Consider the following 25,570-nt stretch of genomic DNA (forward strand, 5'->3'; position numbering starts at 1 on the left):
TAACCTGCCACCTAATTAACAGCAAAAAGGGTTTTGCCTTTTATATTAGAGTAAAACTTACTTGAAAATCTATATTTATAAAAAGAGGGAAAACTTTGACCAGTTACTTTTAATATTTTATTGCTTTTGGGTTCTTTCTTTTTTTTATTTTAATGTTTGGGTATGTTTGTCTTTCCATCTTATAAAGATCAGACCTAATGCCACTCTAGTCGTCTTTTGGCAAATTTGCCTGCTTGTTTTTGCAATAGGGATAATTTTTCCTAAAACGTACAGATTAGATGACTGATTCATTGGCTTTTATTGTTTAAAATCAATGTCAAATATTTTAAGTGGCTTCTTTACAATAAGGTCAGTAAATCCAACAAGAACAGTTTATTTTTTTGTGGAAGACTTCTGCCATTCAAAAATATGATTTGAAAATCCAAGAAATAAGATGAAACCTGAATCAAGATAATTTTAAATCAAACTTTTTTTAAGAAAAAGTGCTTCTCATATATTGCGCAACTTGAACATTTAAAACAAAGAAAAATCAAAAAAACACACAAAATTGTTGTAAAAACCCAACCCACCCTTCACCCTGCCCACTCCTCTCCGTTAACACATTTGACCCATGACCCCACACACAATGAATACAATCTGTCACAAATGTTCAAAAAAATCTTCCTGATGACTTCCCTACTTCAATGTGAATTTAGGCAAACTACACTTGATCCTTCAATATCTGTTTAAGCTAAGCACAAGTTTGTCACATTGATCAAAAATTATGTTTGTAAAAACGTTACATCATATTTATATCTGTTAAACTTTTGGCATTAAACTAGACTTTACATTAGTGTTGTGGAATTTTTAACAGTATCATGTAAACCAGGTTTAGTGGTTGCTGTATGCTGCCTTAGGGATGCTTGGAGCACAACTTTCTATTTTCTTTTTTTTTATTATTTGAAAAAATCCTGCTTGAAAACCTTGTAGCTGTAACGGGGAAGCTACAATTGACAGGCCACAAGCTCCCTGCTCCGCTCCACTCTGATGCATCCGCTTGTAGTCGACTACATTCATTTACATCTTTGTTTTTACCCGTCTGAGCTGCATCTGGCCCAAATGTTGCACAGCTGGATAGCTCCAATATTGCTCATCATTTTTTTCTGCACCAGTAATGTTATGTTGGAGTTGTGAGGGGCTGTAAGCTAGCAAAAGAGCCATGTAAACAGAGAGCTCTCAGTTAAGAATGACAGGAAGGCGGGAGTTGCTCCGGGCCAGCAGTCCTGCCCACGAGTTTGGGGCGGATATCGAATGAACTACTGCCGCTCTGCATAAACTATGTTCTTGAAAACAACACATGTTTATTGATTTAGACTGAAATGGCATAATCATAGTAAAAGACCACTGGGAACACTTTTACAATAGATCAAAAGACCTTTTAGAGTGGGTCTTTAAAGACTAAAAGTACAGTAAGGAATCGAGTATTTCTATTTTTGGCTCAAAAATGACTTTTTCCATCATTTGTTATTTGCAAACTAGTTGATCATATGTCATATAGTGAGCAGTTGTAATAGTTTTAGCTAGTGAATTTAGTGGAGCTGTCCTATAGCTGTCAAGCCTGAGTCTCCTCTGTTGCGCTAACTTCTCTGTGTGCTCACATGATAACTTGGCTTAGTAGCCTGAATAAGATAGATCGTTATTAAATAGCATAACCCTTTTAGATTTATGTAAAATATATCAACTGCTTTTATTCATCTTTCTCTGGTCGCCTCTCAGTCAAACTCTCCCTCTTTGTCTCTATTTCCATAACCCTCTTCTTTCATCCAAAAAACAAAGCTTCTCTCAGCATCAGGCAGTAATTCAGCCTCAAACCTATTCGCCATGCCTCTTTGATACACACTAGGCCCTGTGAGTGTGTGCGTTCTTTTGTGCAGTCCGATCACTCTTCTAAAATTTCCACATTGTTGCCTTTTTTTGGAAGACAGCAAGGCTCAAATGAATTTCTGGTGTCCAAAACCTTTTGGAAAAAAGCCTCCAGGTGTTGAATCCTTTATTTTTATTTTTATCAGTGATTCTTTTAAATGAGCAATTTGCTTATTCATAAGGTCATTTGCTCTCATTGTGTGCTCTTGCTTGTTATATGCATTCAGGGAAGCATCTGAGCTTGTCAGCCCACTTTGAATTAGTGCGCCGAGGCCTGGCTTTGGCTTCCAGAATGTTATTTGTACAGCGTAATTGTCTGTTTGCATAACACGACAACGTCTGATTTGCTCTTGGAAATTTCTGCTTACATTATGTGCAGACACATTTAATGTTTTGGGATTACTGAAAAAACAAATAGTTCACTTGCATTCTTTTGGAGCGATGTATGTTGCATGGCTGAGCTGAGAGCTCAAAAAGCAGAAAAGCAAGAAGAAATCTGCTTTTAATCTTTATATGATGTGTTTTTTCCCCTCCACAGTTGCTTTTGGGTTTCTTTACACATGTTTCCATCTCATCCAGGTGAAGGTGAATAACGAAGTTGCAACAGGAGCAGGACCCAACAAGAAGGTGGCCAAGAGGAACGCTGCTGAGGCCATGCTGCTACAGCTGGGATACAAGGCCTCCACGGCTCCTCAGAACCCCACAGAAGTACGAACTCTCAAGTCCAGCTGCAAACTTGCATATTTCATGTTCAGTTTATAGAAAATTAGCTTTTGTTATGACACATAACTGCTTGTTTATGCCAGTTCTTGATTAGTGTAAGCAATAGTAGTTTGAACCATGCTTAAAATGGTCATTCTGCAGAGAAATTTAAAAAAAAAGAACTTAAAGGCTGAAGGTTGATGCCTATGGTTACTTCTCATCTTTGATCGTTACAAGTTTATATTAAAAAGAAGGTTTAAGAGATTGGAAAACTTGGGTCCTTTTAAATAAACTATGGTCAAAATAAATCTAAAATGAGCAACTTTTTCAATATTAGCTTGTGTGTCATGTTGACATTTATTCCTTTTTGAGAGTCAAAACTGGCTAAGTTGCTGACTTATTAGGTAATATATTCAGTTCCCTGAATTTCGAGTGTTTCACAAACAAGCAGCAATAAATATCCCTTTTTTTATCCACCCCAATATTTCTTTCAAACAGAAAAGAGCCGAATCAGCTCAGAATGTTTTATATAAGCAAGACCATTTCTTTTTCATTACCCTGTCAAACAACCAGATCGCTAATTAATATTATTGGTCTTATCAGAATGACAATAAAACTGGCTAATACTCTCTTATATTACTTACTGACCGAATACCGTTTTGTTTTTTATCATCTAAGAGTTGAAATAGTGGCAGCACATGGTCTGCACAAATCAGTAAAAATGTTTTGATGCTCTAAATCCAAGATGTCATTCCCTTACTCCATCTGTCCCTTCTCTTATCCGTGGGAGCTGGTCTGTATTGCTTTCCCACTGTAGGATCTAAGCAGGAGTGTGCAGATACTGAGGTGAATGCAGCTATGTCATCTCTTGCTGTCACTCACATTAGAAATGATTTGTTTCTGCTTCGCACGCATGTTTGCGGCTGTGTGTGTGTGTGTCAGGCAGATATGCATACCACCGCTTAAGCAGCGCACTGAAAAGGAGCATTTGTACCTACAAAACACTGACAACCCCCCACTAATGAAGTAGCCGTCCTTGAGAGGTATTGGTCTCCCCCAAGCATCATCTCTTGTGCGCATTTATTTCTTTGTGGACCAAACAGTAGGAAGTAACTTGTCTGACATCCGTGAAGAAGCTGTCTGTTCAAGAATCGACATCTCTCTTTACCTCCCCCTTCTCTCCTTCTCTCCGTCTCTCTGGATCACCACAGATGGACAACAAAGGGTGGAACGGACAAAAAGCGCCTTTTACCGAAACGACAAGCAACAGTGAGTATCGGCACGTCTCCCAGTGTCTATTCCCATTTCCTCTCCTCCTCCTCTCTTTATCTCCCATCTTTCCCTCCGTCCCGTGGATAGTTTTAGCCACCAAGACGGTCCGGCGTTTAATCTATCTGACTGGTCAATGGAGTTCTGACTGTCAGATTAGTTGGCCGTGCCTCCCGGTTGGGAGTCTGTGAATTCAGGCTCATTCACACAGGCTTACAGGGCCGCCACACAGAGACCCTCCAGGGAGTCCTCACACTACCTTCCTGTGCAGAAACGTCGCCTTTCACTGGGGATTAACACACAGACACACAAAGTTGCAAATGCACTCGTGTGTAACTGTGATCTTACAGAGAAACACAAAACAAATGAGAGTAAACAAGTATGAGCGTGTGAACCACATGTCAGCTGTAGGTCTGAGATAACACTACAACTTTGATGAATCGTCATTAAAATGGAAAAATACTGCAAAGAAAACCATAAATATTCATTAATAGAACTTCTATAAAATTAAATCACCAAGAGTTTGCTTCACATAATAAGAGTTTATTCAGACTGAACACGTTTGGTTCGCTTAAAGTGAACCAGCGTTTGTTTCCCCTGATATTTCGAAACTAGCGGACCCTGATCCAGTTGGGTTCGGTTCGTTTTCTAATCGCACTGAGCTGCGGTTCGCTCTGAGTTTCCTCAGTCTGAATACGCTCCGTGCTCAGAGCGGATCAATTGAACCAAAACAGCCACAGTAGCCAGTAAACAGAGAGCAGCGGGCAATATTGGAGCAACAATGAGACGCAGCAACTTATTGAAATGCAGGCTCACTAAAACTTTTAGCTTAATATTGTTTTCCCAGACAATCTATACATTCTAAACACTCGTCAACGTACCTTCTCAGCCAGCATCTTTCACCCCGCCTCCGTCGTACCAAAGCAGCAAGTAAAAAGTGTTGTACCTGATGTTGATACAGACATTCAATAATTGGTCTTTGAAATATAAAGTTTGAATAAGTGAACTATCCTGACAAGGATTGCAAAGCTTAGGACTTTCATTATTGTTGCTTTGCCCCACCCTCGTAATTACTGTCCAATGACTGAAAATATCTTTAGTCACATGGTTTTGTTTACAAGCTTTAATTAGAAACAGAAATCTCCGGTAGACGCCAGTTTCAATACAGACAAAACGCAAGATTCCGGACGCGGTCCGGACCAAACGACTTTTCCAGTCTGAATGTTCCCAAAGTGGAGACATCAAATGCAGATTTGTTAGGGTTCTAGGTCTGCTTATCTTAGACATACAGTATGTTTTTATTGTTACTGTCAAATATATAAAACCTTTGATCTACTAAGAAATGTGAACATGTAGGTTAAAATATAGTTTTTTTTTTAATCTCACCTGTTCTATATCAATTAAAACATTTAAGAGGCAACAGTGTCTAATCAAAGTATGTTAAAACATTTCTTTTCAAAGAAATCTATATTTTGCTAGATAGTAGGCTGGCTTATGCCCTAAAGAAAAACAAAAACAAATAATGAATGAACAAGGCATTCTTTGACGAGAGCCAAAAGCTGGCGGCTCAGTAGTCTTCTCTGAATTCCACGTGGTGCAGGGATTGAGCAAGTCACAGTCTCCACGCTGCAGATGAGAATGCTCTGAGATGTCTGAGCTTGAATGATTATAATTTCCCAGTTTAAAAAAAAAAAGGACATGCCAAAAGCTGTTTTACCCAGAATAACAGAAAGGTAAATGGCAGCACTTTAGGAAGGAGCTTTCCTGAGAACAAATGAACTGTCCGTGAGACGCTGAGCTGCAGGGTTGTTAAAAGCAAGCAGATAGACCTATTAGATTCAAATGTGCTGTCGTCACGTCGCTCTAATGGAGACTTTTGGCAGAGCTGCAGTGCTCTCACTCAGGGTATCTAACCTTACTCTCAACAGAGAAACAGCCTGAGATGTCTAAACTCTGTCGATCAGACCTGCACCAAAATAAAATAAAGAAATAATTTTCAGAGTTTTCTTGTATTTCTGGCTTGATCCACATAATTCAAATTAAGATGAGCCCTAATAAATATCTTACACAGCACATCATAAATGTGATTGAGTATAGCTTTCTAAAAGATGATTCGTCTCAATTATATTCCAATTGAAATATGGTTTCTAGGGATGAAGCGCTCTGGTGATTGTGGTTTTGGTGGTAGCCCAAGTCTCCAGGATTTACCCAATACCACCAAAATAGAGCCACTTGGGGAAACTCTTCCTTATTAAGTTGTTATCCCCACCATTGGCCAAGAGTGTCTTTGGTTTACGGCCCACAGTCTCTTCGTTTATCTCCCACATAGCACGTAGTTTAACTATCTGCTAATCAGCTATTTAAAGTGCTCGAACTGTTCAGCACTCACATGACGCTAATTACTGAATAATCTTTATTGCATAAACACAATTTACAAGTCAGTCAAACAAATACAGCTGCTTTCACTTTGTGTGTTTATCCAGCGTTTGCTGAAAAGAAGATGTTTTTGATTTGTTCATTGTTTTGATTGTCTAAGCCCTTTTTGTTCCGATCATTTGGGCCTTTTTTTCTCGCCATCCTTTGAGCTCATTATTTGTGTCACGTTTTCAACAGAAATAAGCTCAATGATTTGCATCAGTCCTCCCCACAATTCCAATCTTACTGAAACAGAGTTTATGTCCCATAAAGGACATATTAGTAAGCTTTTTCTGAAAAGAATTAGACATTTGAAATAATAATTATTTTATGTTTAGAATGACAGCATTCTCCTAACATAGTATGATGAGTTGTCCACTTCAGATTTTCAATGGTCCAGCTTTGGTGTCTACCAAATGCCAGATGTCGCTTAGCTTTCTCCAGCAAAATGGAATAACACCATCTAGTACTCAACATTTTTAGAAAAAAACATGTTATCAACATGTTAGCAAATGTTAATGCTAGCACATTAACATGTTAGTTGAGTTCTGTGATAATGGGTTAACTAATAAACAAATCTTTTAGTGTAAGCACTGTCAGCTCATACTAGACACTAGGCATTTAGTAAAGACTTACATATGTTCTCCAGCAACTAAAAACAAGTTTGGCAATTTTTAAGGCAACTTTTTTTAATAGGCAAGCACTGCAGTTTTATGTTTTCCTTTACAAAAAGCAAGAAAAACACCTGGTTTTGAACTAGGATGCTGTTATTTTATATTTTAGAAAACAAATCATTATATATACAGAGTTGACTTAAAATTGAATTGTGCTAATGTCTTTCTTCAGGGATTAACACTCCTATTTTATAGGTGAAAAAAATATGACAGACATATGCTGGTTGTTTTTTTTGTTTTTTTTTATTGCTAACACTTTTGGGCTAACGCTATGGTGTGCAAAAAAAAATAAATTAAGGAAATTACCTAGTTAGCAAAAATAAGATCATAGAAGGGCCTCAGAATGCACATGTTTTGGTCTAAAATATGAAACCTTGGCTGAATGTAAACAAAATTATCTCACATGTGATGCAACTTTCTAACAATGTTTCTTGAAAATCTTGGTTGCAAAGCAAATCCAGAAATTTAGATTTAGAAAATTATCATGGAAAATTGATACACATCTTACTCGGATGATAATATGCTATAGTACAGTGTTTTTCAAGCTTTTTTGAGCCACGGCACACTTTAACCTTGACAAAAATCCCACGGCACACCAGCATACAAAAATTAAAAAAAAAGAGAAACTCATAGTCTGTATTGATCTACAGCTCCTCTGCAATCTCTCATGGATTTTTGTGATAATTGTGGCAGAAAAAGCTGGAAGTTGCAGCTGTTTTTTCTAAAAGATTTAATAAAAGTTAAGTTAGAAGATTTAAAAACTGTTTGATGTGTGTTCGTTGTGTTTTTGAGACGTTTAACAAGGAAGACTTATTGTGCGCTGAGACGCTCACTTTAACCCAATGTATCATGGGAGATGTAGTGCAAACAGCCGCCGAACACAGACAGACTAGCGTCTTTGAGCTTCATTGTTTTGTTCACATGTTCCACCAGATCCCGCGGAAAGCTACACCGCTAAAGACGAGCTTTAGCTGGTCTTTTTGTTGGAACTAAGCGACTTTATGAGCAGAATTGGAACAAGGAAGTGAAGACTTCAACCACTTCTGATTGGTCAGACTGCTGACGTGTAATTAAGCCTCCAAGAATGATTGGTGGTTACAGTTAAAGGGGCGGAACTTTTCCTAAAACAGCTGAAGCTACGGCTAAATCGCAGTACCATCATTCTTATCAAAATGTTTTTAATAGAATCAAATAAACAAAAAAAAAACAAGTCTTTTATGATTTTTCATATTCCTACCTACTAGGTGTTTTTATCAGGGCCTGTTTGCATGAACACAGAGCTGATATTCTGGAGATGGAAAACATTTTTAGATCAGTTAATGAGGGCAAATTCCCACGGCACACTTGACCATCTCCCATGGCACACTAGTGTGCCGCGGCACACTGGTTGAAAAACACTGCTGTTGTATATCTATAGACCAGACACTCAGTTTAGTCATTTTTGGGGTCAACCTCTGAATTGACAACATCCAGGTGAGCCAACCCCTCTTTTCATTTAAACAAGAATACATTAAAAAATAGTTACAGTTAAATTTAAGACATCCGAGTCAATGGTGAAGTTGAGTTTTTATGAGTTCTTCTATTTGCTCAGTAATTTAAATTTTTATTTCTTTTTATAATAATAACATAATTTGATAAAAAAAAATAAACTTTAGAGCTGTCTAAAAATTCTAACCCTTTTTTTTTAGCTTTTATGCATCAATTCCTTTAACTGCTCTTGTAGGTTTAATATATACCAGTTTTCCTGCCAAGATAAAAGCTTTTTGTGTGTCTGGAGTGTCTAATTTACCAAGTTCTCTCTTTTGTCCTACAAATATGTTCTTTATAACAGAATGAAAGTGAGGATGTGGGCATGGTGGGCATGTCGGGGGATGTCCAGTTGCTTCTGTCTAGGAGTTTTCTGACTACATAAACCAGATTTTCTACAGTTTTCATGACAAACTCCATGTGTGTGTCATCACCCTGTTTAAGCTGCGGAAGATATTTGTACAGCAAACAGGGGGCTTAGAGACAGGAAAGATAGCGTAAAAAGAAAGCAAAAGAGACAGACGCGAGAGGAGCGATTTTTCTCCCTTTTTATTCCTTTGAGTATTACAGCAGGGCTTTTCACATGAGTTGCCACATTTCATTTCCTGCTGTTCATATGTGTGTGTGTATGTGGACTAGGGCATTGTGTGCTTGTTTGAGCTATGTAGAGGTCTTGCTCCACTCCAGTGATTTATAGTGGCGGGCTTCGGCCCTATCTGTTTTTGATCAGTCACATGCTTGCCTTTGGCTTCCTTCCAGCTCTCCCCTGGCCCACCGGACTCCAAGTCTGGGTGGGACCCCTCCACAATTGCCTAAGTCTTTAAAACATACTGTCCTTTACTCTCTTTTATTCCCCTTTCTCATCCACACTGTTTGTCCCCAGCTTGCTTATACTCCATGTTCACAATTTCATATTTACTGTCTCTACAACTCTCATTTATTCCCTCTAGCTAGCTCTCCGTTTATGTATCACTCATGCTTTCTCGCTCTCACGCTCACCATCTGACTGAAGTGCTTTGTCTCATGCAAACAGGCAAACGTCTTTTCGTGCACGCATAAGCATGGATGGAGTCCACTGCACCCCCCTTTAATGATCCATGTTCTCTGCTGATGTCATTTTGGCTTACACCTTTGGTTTTATGGTGCTACATTCAGAGTGTACTGGCCTGCAAGCTTTACTTGTGAAATTGAAATTAAAGTTGTCATCAAGATTGGGAAGGTGGGAAAAATACTTGCAGTTGTGTCATTCCTGGCAAACAGTTGTTTGATGTTGCATGAGTTGAAAGCCTGAGGTTTTATTGCTGTTACCTTTAATGTTACTGTTCTCTTGGAAAGCAGCACAAGCTTTTTTTTCGTGTTGTGTAATGAGAAATGTTGTCAACAGGTTCCAGAAGCCATGTACACAAGCTGAACGCCAAGTGCTCAGACCCTTCTGGCTTCATGTGTACATATGTGCGTGCGATGGTAAACGATAACCGAAACAGGAAGTGGCCTGTCATACATGTGTTTGCTCCAGTACTTTCTCCCAGCTGTTAGTTTGCACACACAAACAAGCCCTCAGACATGCGCGTAGACAGCTGGTCTTCCGGTCTCTGATGACCTTGGCTGGGTTTGGAGACTCCACATGGCTTTCACATCCACTCATCCTCACATCCTTTTCCATTATAACAAGCTTCCAGCTCACCCGTGTCTGTATCTGGTCTCTCCTTTGTTGTTCTTCTGTCACACCCCACAGCTGCAATCAGTCCCTTTTATTTGTTCACATCATTGATTACCAAGTTGCCAACATTAAAGTTATTCATTCATCTATCTTGTGATCCAGTGATATATTCTCAGAAAAGGTCCGTTTGAAGAGGCTGTTTGGGTGGAATGAGATGCCAGTTGGGAAGACACTGCTGGTTCCCATCAAAGCTGGAGTCACGGACACTCTGTTGATACTGCTGTGTCTTTTGTGTTTGTGTTGAAAAGTGAGAAAGTGTAATGCATATAAAAGAGGCTGTGTGTCCTTCCCAGCAGACACTTTGAAAGTATTCCGCTCAGCAATGCCACAATATAGTTGAGAAAGGAATATCTGTTGAAAATTCATGCAAGTATTCAGATAAATGAAGCTCTTGACACATACACATTCATCGCCTACGCTCAGACATAAAATACAATTACTAGATCTTTGGTGATATAGTGTCCTTTTGTCCTTCACACTCTTATCTTTCATTTATTTTTAGAGACTTGCTGTACACCAACACGGTTTCTCCCTGCTGATTCTCAAAATACTTTTACATGTAACTAATTGTCCACTCATTTGTCTCCTAGCTCTCTTTTTCTCACTATATTTACAATTTCTTACCGTTATTCTTATCCTTTTTTCATTGACCTCTCCAGCCCAGAAAGGTCTACTCCACCTCAGCCCTGATGTCTATCAGGAGATGGAGGCCAGTAGAAAGCAGAGTGCCAGCTCTGGGGGCAACAGCGGCGGATCTGTCAACTTCATGACGTCCAAAGACATGGTCTCCTGCTCTGCCCCGTTACCCCCTGGCCATTCTTCGTATTACAACAGCTCGTCCTCATCACCCAGCCCAACAGCTTCAATGGCTAGGGAGCTGCTGCTCAACGGTCAGTCGCCCACCACAGATACGTCGTTGTCCATGAAGGGAAAAAACCTTGCCTGTGGCGTCTCAGTACAGCCAGCACAGCAGCTGGACTACTTGGCTCGCATCCAGGGCTTTCAGGTGAGATGTAAAAATGAAAATGTGCTTTTACATTTTTTACTTTTTTTATATGTGACCACAACAGCCCATCAGCTGATTTGATGGCAAACTATTTGTCTTTTTAGTTGTAAGTTTGTTTCTTTAAGTTGTAGATGTGAAAGAGGAATTTGACTTTGCAGTGGGGTGATCCACTTTGCTTGGCTAGTGTGAAAGCTCATCTGAACTCTCTCGCGGACCAAAGTATCTGGTTCACATTTGACTGTAGTTTCTTTAAACTAATGTGTAGTCTAGTGTGATTCACTTCAGTGTGAATCCACTTGAAGTGAACCAAAAGCAGAAAATAATCTTAGTGTTGTGTTTTACTAGCAAGCAAGACAGCAGTCAATTCTTTTTGAAAAAGCCCAAAACATGAAAAGTTGAAATATGTCTTGGTAATAAAGGTGGTGTATTGAGCAAGTACAGACTTTTTTCTTGTTTTTTAATGACGGTCAGAGGATTAGCAGGGTCCATGCTGTTTTCCTGTCATGAACAGAGTAAGTTTCAAGTGGTACTCAATTGAGCTGCTGTTAGAACCTCATGATTCTTTTTTGGTTTACTCCTGAGAGTGTGAAAGCAAACCACAAATTATCAGCAATCCCCACCCATTCAAATCCGTTTGACTGGAATATTCCCAAATAAAAGCAACCTTAGGCTGGGATCTCTTCCATGTGTGTAGGTTCATGTCTTAAGCCTGTCCATCTTTGGCTGTTCCACCTTCATGCTGTGCTCCCAGCCAGCTGTGTTTGTCTCTTTGTTGTATATAAATCAGGTAAGGAAGCACTTCTAAATATTATTTTTGTGGATATATACATGATTATATAACCACCCATCCATTTTTATATCTATTTTCTGAAGAAAAAAAAAAAACACCCACCCAGAATGTTGATGTAATTAATTGGCATTCACAAGCTTTATAAATATTAGTAGTGGGAGTGCTTTTTCTGTTATCAGTTTTCCTCGTCTCATTGAGAATGTTGCTAGCAGAAAGTGCAAACAGCGCTCTGTTTTTTTTTTTTTCTTTCTCTGATCAGGTCACACATGCCCACTTTTTTCCCAGCATTCTAGTGTGTGTCCGACAGGGGGGAGAAGGCCCAGTCTGTTTTGGTCTGTCCTGCCCAGCTTGCTGCACATACCACGTTTCTAATACAAATGCAGGCTCATTTAAGCTGCAGATGCCTTTTATCAGTTTGAGCGAAAACATTTTATCTTAACCTGCTGAGGGTTCTTTTGAAAGGCCTTTGTTATTGCTCTGCGCTTTCCTGTGTGTGTAACCCAAGAAAGCTCTGCTGCCCGGCCAAGCCCAGACACACTTGCTCCGCACAAACGCGCACACACCAGGTTCTGGTTAGTGGAAACTGTTGAGCTGGTCAATGCTTGGTATGAAGGTAAAATCCCTTTTGTTTCCTACCTTTATTATCGACACTTTAGCTAAATATTTCTTGAATTTATATCTACTTTTCTCTGAATTAATGCATTCATGAACTTCAAGATGTTCAAAGATTTACATGTCTCCTTTTTTTTTTGTTTCTAAAGCAAAGAAAGCAAATGCTGTAACTGAGACATGCAGACAATGTGGGTTCTATTGAAGGGATGTTTCATATCATGTGGCTTCGTAATGAGAACCTCTGGTTGCTTACACAGCCATGTTAGGCAAACTTTGTAAGGCTTATGTGTTCTTAGTTGTTGCTGCAGGCCAAGTTACCACGATTTGAGAGTTTTGCCAAAAACAGTTTCACCTCCATTTGTGTTCTGTTGAAGCAGCTCTGGCACTCTTGTCAACAAGCTGATACAGTTTTCAGAAAAACCACATTTATTTGAAATCTAATAGGATTGACTAATAACAGAGGTTGTTATTGGATTGTTAGTGTTTTTTCAAGTGAACACATTTTGGGACTGCCATGTAATGCATGAAGGAAACAAAGCCAGAGAGTGAGAAAGCTCCAAAGGCAATCTTGTAGTGTCTGTTTCATCATCCAAGTCCAGAGAAAAAAAGCGTCTGCTTACCCGCCAAGCCTTTCCTTTGGGTTTGATTGAAAAGCTTGCAGTGGAAGCTCAGACTGGATAAATAACATCATATTCACGCATTCCTTCTTAGGCCTATACTACAGTGTGTCTGTTTGTGTATTCTTTTATCATTTAGTTGGCATGTTTTTGACACAGGGTACATGTGAGCAAAATAAAAATTAAAAAAAGCAGAGTCTTGTAAGTAACGCATCCTTCCTGTCTTTTCCCCTATTCAAGCTGTGGTGTTTTTTTTCTTAAGCTTTGATTTTTATCATAAGGATGTGGATTATTTGCATCCTCCATGTTGGAACTTGTCCCTCAAACAATAACCAATTTGCCTGTTTACTGGGCCATTCCATTGCATTTGAAAGTCATCATAAACTGCCATCATTAATCCTGACCAAACCTCCACTTGCAAATATGCAGTCCCCAATGGTGAAGGAATCTCACCGTGCTTCACAGTTGCCTGCAGACTCTCAATGTGCCGATCTCCAGCTCTGAACTTTCTTAACTCATCAGTCTGGAGCATCTGCTGCCGTTTTTTGCTCTTAGTGCTTGTGTTTTCCTGCATACTTGAGTCACTTTAACTCAACTCTTCAATGAAGGCACTTCTGGAAGAAATTTCTCCAGACCGTAGATACAGTAGGCATTCCTGGATCCTGTTGGTTTCTGCCAGATCTGAGCTGATGGCACTGGTGGATATCTTAAGATTTCAAACGGTAGTAAGCTCTATTTCCTTGAATAACCACTGGGTCTTCGATCCTCAATGTATCTTTGTGCTTCTCCCAGGAGCTTGAACATCTTGAAACCCCAGACTGCTTTGACATCTTTGTCTGGAACAGACCTTGCTGATGCAGTAGAACCACATTTTGTCTTGGGTTTATGTTCAATTTTACCATGCGATTAAAATATCTGTCTCAACCTCACCTTAGTCGCACAGTTTGGCTGTTCCTCCCCCTGTTTGAAGCCTCCTACACATCTGTTTCTGTTTCATGTCATGATTGAGTTTCAGTTTGTGTGTGACGTCAAATAATAATTAGCACCTGTCTTGTAAACTCAGTTGATCATACAGGTCATTTTAATAGTTCAAAATCCGTGGCTTTGGGCAATAGTATCTCTATGATGATTAGATACTGGTTTTGAAGTTAAAAAGTAGTAAAGTGAGATCTTTCTTTCATTTGCTCTATGCACATTTTGTAAACTGAAAGAAATATTATTCATAATTATGAAAGTATTCCTTCTTTACAGACTTCTTTGACTCCTGCCCTAAAACTTTTGCCTGTGTACATTTATCAGTTTTTAATTTATAAAGCCATGACAGGTTAACTATGGAGACAGAAGGATGTACTGTTTGCTGTACTGGAATCAGACGCCTTGAGTTGGAAATCCCATGTTAATGAAAACACTACCCTTGGCGGGTGGCGGGTGTTGATATTCACTGCAGTTCCCAGGATTTCTCACACTTTCACTTTGTTTGTTCTTCTCCCTCGCCACTTCCTTCTTTGGCTGTGTAGTAAAACCACTTCTAACACTGCCGATTACTCCAAGTAACCCCGCCTGGCAGTTTTTAAACGTAGCAGCTATTTTTTTCTATCACTTTCTTGTCTTTCTTCTTTTTCACTGACTCAATCGCTCATCTCATCTGTCTGAATCAACATCAAAAGCCTGATCTGGTGAAAATGTTCAAAGACGACCAGTTTCGTTTTCCCAAAAAGCCCCGTTGTCATAATAATATCTTTGCTCTCTGATTATTCAGAGATTTGTGTTCGAAAACACATTTTGGGAAGGTTCGTTTCACCACCACGGATTTGTGTAGCAATGGTGATGGCTTCCAGCTGCACTCTGCGGCAGAACTGTGTGAAGAGCGATCTTCGAAAACAAGTTTTGTTGATCGTATAAATCAGGCCGCTAATGCTGCGCTGGCTCAGCGCACAGTATCTGCTCACACGGTGGCCCTCAGTATGCGTGTTGGTTCATATGACTGTCTGTGTGTTTGGCATGTTTTTAAACAGCAATCAGGCCCATTTGCAAGTCTTTAAATCAAATACCCTCAAGTGCCAACACAGCATACTGTGAATTTGAATATGCAGCGTAATCTGTTTTTACTTTTCTTTGTTCTGTTGTATCTTGATAGTATTGATCATATTTCTTAATTCTGCGCACTAGGCAGTGTTGGCGGTGGTGTGCCAGCGCAGTCTCAGCATGGGTAGATGGGAGGGCGTGTAAACTCAGGCACTTTGTGTGGATCTTGGACAATTCTCGTCATTATTTGCACGCTAGTCTCTGTTCTCAGAATATTTCTGGCCCGCGTGCTTCCTTCAGCATAAACTCCTTCTCATCTCAGTGAGTTCTTTGACAAATTGAAAACAAAGTCATAACTGTTTCCATGACAATTCAGTCAAGGAGTGGCAAAAAAAGTTTCCCTTTAAGTTTTTTCTTTTTATAGTTTTTTCCTTCTGGATGCTGTTTCTTTGTGCAGCACAGCAGTGGCTTGAAGACAGTGAATGTAATGATAGTAATGCCTTTAATGTTTCTTTTCCCTACCCAAAAACCTTTGCAGAGGGGTTCGAAGCCAACATTAGACATTAGCTTAAAATATTGGCTACACACATACAACTATAGCATAGGATTCTTTAAATTTCAAGTGCTTATAGGTAGATACTGTGGTGAAGATGACCAACAAATGTGATCAAAGTGACAAAAGGTTATTATTTTCTGTACTTGGATACCGTCAATCTGGCTAAAATGATGAATCTATAATGTTTTTAAGACATGATGCCCTTTTTGATCTTTAATTGATTTTGCAAGAGTTAAGAAAATGATCTATCAGAGTCTATTTGATCTTGCAATCCAAATAACTTCTGTTATTGTTCCAGCTCGTCCTTCCTGCAAAGAAAGATGGTGATGCTTCCATTTGCCTATAAATAGGCAAAAACAATAGAATATAAATCCATTTATATTTAGGCAAACATAACAGCAAAGGAGTTTTTCTACTCTGTAGGTAAATTTGAGAGCCTGTTGAAATGTAAGCCGATAGGACAATCCAGAAGTTGCTTGTCAAAATGCATAAACCTCTTAAATAATATTTCAAATACTTCAAATTTAATATGACACCCAAATAATAAAAAGTAGAATAAGTGCCATATAAGTACATAGGTTAAAACTGTGTTTTGGTGATGTGGACAGCCATAATGTGACTTGCAACTAACAAGAGTAAACACTGTCAGTGTCCATATCATAGTGGTACATGAGCATGACAAATTACTCATTTTTGAGCTGAGGCCCCCATTGTGGTAGGAGCATGACGCAGAGCAAATGTGTGTATGCTTTCAAGAAAACCAAAACTGTTGGACAGAACTACTCTGCCCGATGTACAAAAAAAGAAGTCCTGACCAAGATGTTTACCTTTCTATGTTAATATTTGTAAAAATACATTAAATTGCCAAAAATCAAAAAAGAACATCAGATTCATATTGTCTGCAATCTGTTAAGTCAAAGTGGATATGGAACCAATTATATACCTGTATTTTCTATCCTACAGTAACATTTACTTTGCAAGTATAGGGGGTTACGTAATTACCAGTTTATTGGTGAAGCTTAAAAGACCAACCTATTTTATTGTCCTTAGGAAGCCTAAGTTTTCACTCATCCAAATTTTTTATTTGGGGACAAAAGTAAAAAGCCCACTAAAAATTCTCTTCTGTCCACGTTATGTTGTGGCATTAAAGCATTTAAGTCACTGTGCCCAGCAAAAGAAAAGTTTGACATATTAACTAATGGAAAAATTAGGCATGGGTCAAATCATATATCTAAAATTAACAAACTTTGGTCTGTTTTGCTGAAGCACTACAGTTTTATGGATGAAGACATTCCCTTGTTTTCTTCCAACAGATGGAAGAAAAAGAGGTAGCATTCAAAGTTCTGCCATCCGTCCACATTTTTGGTTCCCATGTTTTTCTGCAGTTAAGACGGGCAGCCTCTCATTCAGGACACTCGTCCTTGTTTCTGTGCATTATCAAGTGCTTGCCAAACAAATCGAATTCAGTCAGTACAACCAAAACAACGCTTCTTACTGTGTTCGTAATTGAAGCCAAAATGTTCTCTTTACAAATGCTGAGTGACTTACAATAATGACTTAATTGCCAGAGAATGTACTCTGGTTTTTGTATAGTGGTACCACAGTGTAGTTATTTTTACCATGCTCTTGTAAAACCAAGTTCTCATTAATAAACTGATCCCATTGGAGCCTGTACTTTCCTTTGCTTCCTCTCGTTAAGACTTCTACTTGCAGAGAGTGCATTCATAAAAGTACCACCTTTGTTTAGCGTCAACATCCTGCTATTCCTGGAAGTTAAAGAATATTAGCAGTGTACTTTTAACACTCTTGACCCCTGAAGTTCTCAATGGAGTGGCTTTATATGGAAACCTAATTGCTTTTCACAATAACAGTTGCACTCTGAAAGAGCTAATTTGTTGCTGGACAGTCAAAGTTGTCTTTTTTTTTATTAAGCTACTGTACTTGGTTTAGACTTCCTTTTGTTTTTACGGCGCCATGTTGCATTTCACATTTAAATGTGCATGATTAAGTGGTGTCGTGAGTTTGTGAATATAAATTTGTCCATTTTTTAAAACGTTATCTTGGGGGCATGAGCGTTGGTTGTGATTGCTCTTTAGTTTGTGCATGTTCACGTTTCTTTGAATGAAGGGCCCTTTGGATGAGGAGCTGTCCAGCTTTAGAAGCCAGATGTCAGAGGTCGTCTCCCATTAGTGCCGCTGATCTATCACAGGCCTTGCGTAACTCTGCTGCTTCTTTGTCTAAATAGGAAGTGGATTAGAGGCTGTATTGTGTGTTTTTTGTGATCCTGACCTAGGATGATTAGTTGGGGCTGTTTTGAATGCATGCACTCACAGATGCATGCAAATATACGGTCAAAACAAACAGGATGTGCAGGAAATAGGCTCGTTATTTTAGGTTTGTGCCAAATCATCACAGAATGAGACCTATCCAACTGCCTTTTGCTGCCGGGGAGATTAACAACACTTGGCTTCACTTACTTTTGCTTTTACACATTTTTTCTTGTATATTTTATTTTGTTTTATTGTGCGATCAAAATAGTAAGGAAATATAGTCAAATGGTTTGTCTTTTATTTTTGAAAATGTTTCACCTCTTCTTCAAGAGGCTTTCTCAATTCTGAAATGCAATGGTAAGCAAGCTGGTTCTATGCTCCTATCGGAAGTAGGCATTTGTTGATTTCTGTGTGATGGACTTTCAAACTATACATGGAGGAAGTGAAGAGAAGAGCTCTAGACTCATTTGCACGGACTACTCCCAGCCACTGGTTCCAAATTATGGATGACACCTGAGTCGAGATCAAAACTGAAAACCTTTACAAGATACATCTATGCTGTCAAACGTTGACACAAACATCAAGTTCATGTGTGAGCATGCTGAGAACAATACCCTAGCCTTCCTGGACTGTTTAGCAATATTAGAGAGGACAAGTGTCTCCATGTGGAACTTTATATATAACCCCCGCACGGAATTCAGTAGTTTCTTTTTGATTCCAGCCAACTATTACAGCACAAACCTGTGATCAGAACCTTGCAGCACAGAGTCCCAAAGTTGTCCATAACCTTGAAGGTAGGGATAGAGGGGAAGAACATGTTTGCCCAGCCCTCAGGACTTTAGGATGTCCTAACTTGGCTTTTACCATATCAGAGATCACAAAAGAAGAATACCGAGAGCCAAAAAATAATACCATTGTAACCTTGAACATTTCTGGGATGTCTAAGAATCTCAAAGATTTTTGACCAGCATAATATCCCAGTCCATTTCAAGCTGTTTAGCAGAAACTGACTAACACCATGGACAACATTCCAAGGTACAAACAAGGTAATATGTGTACAGCAACCAACAGTTAATTGGGGAAACCAGTCAGCTGTTGAACCGTAGATTTTATCAGCATTGCACAAGAAACTCTACTGAAACCAATTCTGCAGTGCCCCTCCACCTGAAGGACATAAACCCCTTGTTTGAGGACAGTGGAGTGCATATCTTAACCAGATAGTACAGATCGTTTGAGTGAGATGTAAGAGAAGCAACTTTAGTTAAACAACACAAACCTTGTCTCAGCAGAAATGGTGAACTCAGGTACTATCGTCTATCCGTCAATGGCTGTAAAGTGATAACGACTGTCCCCCTTCACCCCAGCTTAGGGCAAAAGAACCTGTAGTGACCCAAAACCAATTAAACTTTTTGTTAACCTATTAATCTCCTAACAGAAGAGGGTCATGTCTTGAACATGAACAAGAAAAAAACACCTCTTACCAATGCTTTTCAGAACTGATAGAGCCTCTTGTAGAAGAGATGAAACATCTTTAATATTAACAGATAAACCAAGTCCATTTGACTGCAAAATGTGACTGCAATAATATTCTTCAAAATATATAATAAAGGATGAGAAATGTTCCACCTCTCTACTTTCTAGAAGTAATACTTTATTTTACTTTGTCAATTTTAAGGTTTCTATCGTATGAGGTTTTAGGAGTTGAGGCTCCTATTAAAGGATCTGCAGATCCAAAGGGCCTCACCCTCAGCTGGAGACTTGACGGTTTGCAAAAGATGAACCGAGCTGAGTGCCCGCTGACCAGCATGATTACACCATACATCACAGCCTCCCAACAGCATGCCTGAAATAACACACTGGAAAGTTACTCCCAAATATTCATATTTTTGTTTCTACTTGGACTAATGAATACTTCCTTGACTCTTATTGAGTCTTAAGAAGAAGGTGTAACCCCACTTCTTTAATGCACTTTCCCATACGTTTGTGGAGGGTTTCTTCTTACCAACATTGTTACTCCTTGACTGTGCCCCCCTCTATTTTTGTTTCTCCCTTTCTTTCTTTTCCTTCTCTCCTTTATGTTAACGTCTGGAGAATTTATTAGAGATTAACTTGGCTGAGAAGGCTTTTTTCCACGGCTCACTTTACTACATTCATCATTCATACACATAACAGATAGCATTCCATAGTTTATCACTGGGAGCCCATCTCATCCCCATGTGTGCACGCTGTGGATACATAGTCTATGTAACACCACATGGCTGTTCATATCTTCACAGGGCCGTATACCTCAGTATTTAGGCGTGTTAGGCTGGCTCTGTGTTTTTATACCAGGCAGACTTCCATATGTCTGAAAGGCTGATCATAATTCATTCAGTGACACACACATGCCACTCTGGAAGCTTTCAGTCACAGATCGTATCCAGAAACTCAGGTTTGTGTGCCAATGCTGTGCGCACACACCACAGCCGAGGATGTGGAGTCACTAAATAAATAATGAGACAAGATGAAACATTGATCCCATGTGGAAAGATAATCGACAAAGACAGGCTTGTTTTAGAAAACATTCCCTGTTGATTAAAAGAAGGTAATAAGCTCCTCAGCCCACAAATACAAACTCAGACATTGGATGAATAAGAATTTGCAAATACAGGCATTGGTGTTTTCCATTTATCTCTTTGGATTAGAAAGTCCGTCAAACGGACCTTTAAGTCTTTTCACTTGAGAAATTCATGACTTTTTTTTTTTTTAATCAACAGGGCTGACTATCAGAGGGTTTTGATTTGCAATATTTTTGTGTGTCAGACTCTCACAGACTGGATTTTCTAACTGCTAGCTCACTACTTTCCATTCAGTGAAAGTGCAAAGCCATCTTTAATCGCTGCTGTTTTACGCTTTTTCATTTCTTTATCTCCTTGACTCAGATATTTACTATTTTTTCCACATCCAATTATTATGATGCCTGCAGCTGTTCTGAGCTCAATTGGGCCATGCTTTGCTCGTCTACGCATAAACCTACACACAGCAAAACAGCCTGTGCGAAGTAGGGCAGACGAGCAGGCAGTGTTACGAAAAGCTTAAAATCTCAGGAGCAGACATTCCTAGAGGAGCATCGTATCATAACATTCTTGCAATGCAATTGCATAGCATTTAGAGTTAACTTCTAAATGAAGACAGGTCATTGTGACGTGATCACTGTTGCTGATGCTACACATATGCACATGCTGTAAGATAATTCTCCACAATTGTAACAGTTAGGCACACTTGATTAGTTCTCAAGCCAACAAGATGTTTTCAGTTTTCTTTACAAATGCTTTTAAATGTTGTGTTTTCTTTCCCTCTCTACGTCTCTCTTTCAGGTGCAGTACAGTGATGCACAGAGTGGCAAAGATTTTGTGACCTATCTGACCCTCTCCCCAGTGCAAATGACCTTCCACGGCACCGGGAGCACCCTCCAAGCCAGCCACGATCAGGTATGTGTTAACTTTCGAGAAGGGTTCAAATCCTCTTGACATTGTTCTAAGGCTAAGCTATATATGATTCTTGTGCCAGCTTAGCAGTAATTTTTTAAAGTTTGGTGTTTGAGCTGAATCCTCTGTACTGTTTGTTCTTTCAGTCTCATTTTTGATTTTCCACATATATCTGGATTTACAGTATGTTCAGAACTTGCTTGCATTTGTTCTTTCACCGGAAACTCGCTTTCTAACTATTTATTGATGTGAATTATAAAGGTTTAATCTAAACTTAAGATGATATTGTTTTGCCACCAATGGTTTGCTCCAACTCCTGTCTGCAACTAAGTGTATTTTTTTAATATGTTGGCAACACTTGCCATGTGGCAAATACTTTGGAAAATGTCATTTTCTTCATATTTTATGAGACTTCTTTTTTAATAAGAGATCCGTTTTGACTTAGGATTTAATTAGAAGCGATCAAGTTTTCAAAGACACCAATATTAAAAAAGTCCCATCCAGAAATATTTTGGCTTATCTCGCCACTTTGTGAAGGACTCTTCATCTTAGCGTCCCACCACCCTCTTTACTCTTCTTACTCACTCTCTCCTCTCTGTGTTCAGAAGGAGGCTTATTGTCTCGTGTTGCCCATGCAGAAAACCAGTTGCTTACATTCTATCATCTAAACATAGGACAGCCCTTTGTTCAGCAGTCTTCAAAGCTTTTAATAAAGGGCCTGCTCGGCCCCGAATAGGACAGCTGATGGGGGGGGGGCTAGGGTCGGCACCACTAACCGAGGACCAAGCCAATATGGGGCAGGCAGGTCTGTGTCCTTGGGACCTGTTGTTGCCAGGAGCACTGGGGCATGACCGACTGTTAAAGAACTCCTTTATTTCCCTCTTCTCAGTACAGTGAGGAGTGCTGCCACAACGGGGGCAACAAACAATAAAGGGTCACCCTTTGCAGCCCAAAACTTGAACAGTCTCGAAGGCGTCACATTTGGCGTCTTTTCCAAGCCGTTGCATTGGCAGTAGTAAAGGCGAAAAAAGGTGTTGTGAGGGAGTTTGTGGCCATTTTAGGATACTCATAGCGTTTTCAGCGATGGTTTTTAAGGACTGTAGCACTCCCTGATCTGCTAGTGAATCTGAGATATCCCCCAAAATGCTAAATATTCTATGTTTTAAAGAAAGCAGTTGTTCATTTTTATGGAACTTAAAGCAGCAACATGTGTACTTTCTCTCACTCATATAAAAACCCTTAGTTGGCAAATTTGTATATGGCATTGGAATCCGGCAAAGGGGACCAGAGAAAAACCCATCCTTTGCCATGGTGCACACTTCACGTTTTAATGTGTGTTCACTGCAGTTGGGTTCATCATACGTCTATCCGGCTACAGCTCTTTTATCTGCGCTTTAGTCTGCGTGTTTCAGTGCAAACTCAAGAATTATGCATCAGACAATTGAGGGTTATTTATTTTTTCAAAGATTTAAACAGTCCTAACACCCAATGTTCTCCCTGTTTGATTGTTCGTCCACACATGGGTTGTATCATCATTAATCATAGACTTTTATTGTGAATTTCTTGGAGCTCATTGCTGTTGTCAAACCATTCATCAGTTTAGACTTTCACACCTGCAGTAAATAAATTATAAAAGGGAGGGATTTTGCTCCAAAATCTTTGTGTGTAATTCTTCAAAAACTGTTGGGGTGAACTGATGTAGTCTCCATATTTTTTATCAATTAAAAAAAATAGCTTATGCCATGTTGAATGGCCTGGCATATATTAAAAACAAAAAAACAAACATGTAAAGCCACACACTGCTGCCAGGGCTGTAGATTAAAGGTCAACTCCACAAAGAAATTAAAGGTTTGGATTTGCTTGAAATTGATTTTGAGTTTTACGTCTCAATTCTGGAAGAAAAAAAAATGTGGAGAAGTAATTAACATTACAAGGATTATTGTTTGCGGTGCAGAGTAAGCCGGTTTAGCTCGTGCTGGTTTGCGGCGCCTTCCGTCCGTGAAACCAGGGTTCGACTCCGGGCTGCTCCCTGTTCCCTTCTCTACCCCTGTGCCGGTTCCAAGCCCGGTTTGAGAAGGTTGCGTCAGGAAGGGCATCCGGCGTAAAACATTGCCAAATTTACCATGCGACTTGTTCGCTGTGGCGACCCCTGATGGGAGAAGCCGAAAGAGGAAGAAGATTGTTTGCGGTGCAGAGTCATTGGTGAAGTCATTAGTCAAGGTTCGTTGTCATTCACTTTGAAACTAATTATTTTTCAGATTTCAGATTAAAATACGAAGCGTTTGCCCTTTTTGCATTAGAATAATACTAATATTTACGTGAGGTGTCAAATCATCTTAAATTAATAGAAAAAAAAAGCCTAATAGAGGAACTATTATGCAGATGTTAGAATTAGCATAGCAACGCCGACTCCAGCAACTCTGCTAAAAAAGTGACAGCAACAGGTTTAACATGTTCAGGTAGGGCCAGTTGTTTAGGTGCTGATTCGTTTATGATGGTAAAAATGGATTATCAGTCTGGATAACTTAGATCAGTTGCAAAGTGTCAAATGATCTGAAACTAATGCATCCTATGACTAATGGATGGTTATCTGTTACTATTTTTAGTATGGTAGCGCTGTGACAATGTTTATTTATGTTTGAGTTTGTGTCAAATGTTTCAAATATGCTTGACCTGGTTCTACAGTATGTCACATCAAATCTGGAAAAAACAAGAAGCCTCCCATTGCGAGAGGCCCATGTTTGGTGCTGCTATGATCTCCTCATTTTTGGGCCGGTGTCTTTCACTTTGAAATCATCTACTATCCTTAAACCAGTTGTGTGTGGAAGTTTAAGAATCAGAATCAGTTATTGTCATTACAATAGTAAATTGCAACAAGATTAGAGGTGAATTCTCATTCTTGTGCGAGAGAAAAATATGTCTTGAAATTCTTAGAAAGGTCGCCACACTTTTAAGTAATTTTTTACAAAAACAAAATGGCCTTTTGCCAACTTTTGTTGGGCTTTAGACACGTTAAAACAAACCCTTCCATTACAATATTGTCTTTAACCCCATTGACGATTTGGCCGTAATTAGTTTTTATTTAGTTTTTTTTTATCTAAAAGATTTACCTTGAAGTAGATGCACATTTTCATGTTTGCATCAGATTACACACAAAAAAGGATTTTTCAACAAACTTTTTTGGCATGTCTCCTTATTTCTGTCAAATGTCAGCTCTTATATTGGACGTCTGCTGAGCTTCCTGTGGCCTTCTGTTAAGTCCTGAACTTCATGTGATGAAGAGCAGGGGTGATTCCTGTGTTCTTCCTAGATCATCTGCACTTCATCAACAAGAGTGAGCGTGCATACGTGAAGCACATACACATACGCAAGCAGGATCGCGAGCAGCCTATGTAATGCTTGGCCTTGCAAAGGCATTCTGGCACATTTTGTATGTTTAGGAGATAAACAGATGAGTAACCCCTTTGCCATCTACTTAATGCCATCTGCCAAACTCGAGTGAGCCTGTGAGGTACCACAGGCTTAAAGTGGCCTGGAGCCAGAATGTTTGTCAACACACTCTTCATTTCGGATCCAGCTGACTTTTCCTGATAGCATCTGATGCTTTATTCATGTGAAATCTTGCTTATGGACTCAGTTCCAGGGTTATTTTTTTGGAATCCTTTTAATCAATTACGCTCAAACTTCCCATCCCAAGCGTCCTTTTAATCAGTTTATTTCAGTGCCAATTTACAAAGTACCCTGACATTCAGAAATACCTCTGCATTATTTTGGAATAGCTACAAGCATTGAGACAGACTGACTGCTGTGTTTGTTCTGTAGAGCTGAAGTAACTCTGGCAGTCCCTCTGTGGCGGCAGTGGGACACCAGGGGGCCCGAGACCCACTGAGCTTTGAGTGAGGTGTTGCTGGTCCAACATGAGTGGTCCACAATCGAAGATGACAGGGTGACTGTTGTCTACAAGCCGATCTTGTGTATCTGTGTGTGTTTGAGTGTGTATGAGTTTGCTTTGCGTGCT

The 25,570-nt window shown here is 39.4% G+C and overlaps 1 protein-coding gene across 1 annotated transcript in view; it reads left to right on the forward strand.

The window, feature by feature from the left end:
• stau2 (staufen double-stranded RNA binding protein 2) overlaps positions 1-25,570 on the forward strand; it is a 101,934-nt gene that overhangs the window by 43,987 nt on the left and 32,377 nt on the right. Inside the window, exons 10-13 of the mRNA XM_004081251.4 lie at positions 2,482-2,610; positions 3,816-3,873; positions 10,869-11,215; positions 21,442-21,555. Coding sequence (XP_004081299.3) covers positions 2,482-2,610; positions 3,816-3,873; positions 10,869-11,215; positions 21,442-21,555 — 648 coding nt within the window. The remainder of the gene's footprint in view (positions 1-2,481; positions 2,611-3,815; positions 3,874-10,868; positions 11,216-21,441; positions 21,556-25,570) is intronic.

The sequence above is a fragment of the Oryzias latipes genome, chromosome 20, assembly GCF_002234675.1.
Source record: "Oryzias latipes chromosome 20, ASM223467v1".
In the NCBI taxonomy this organism is placed as follows: domain Eukaryota; kingdom Metazoa; phylum Chordata; class Actinopteri; order Beloniformes; family Adrianichthyidae; genus Oryzias; species Oryzias latipes.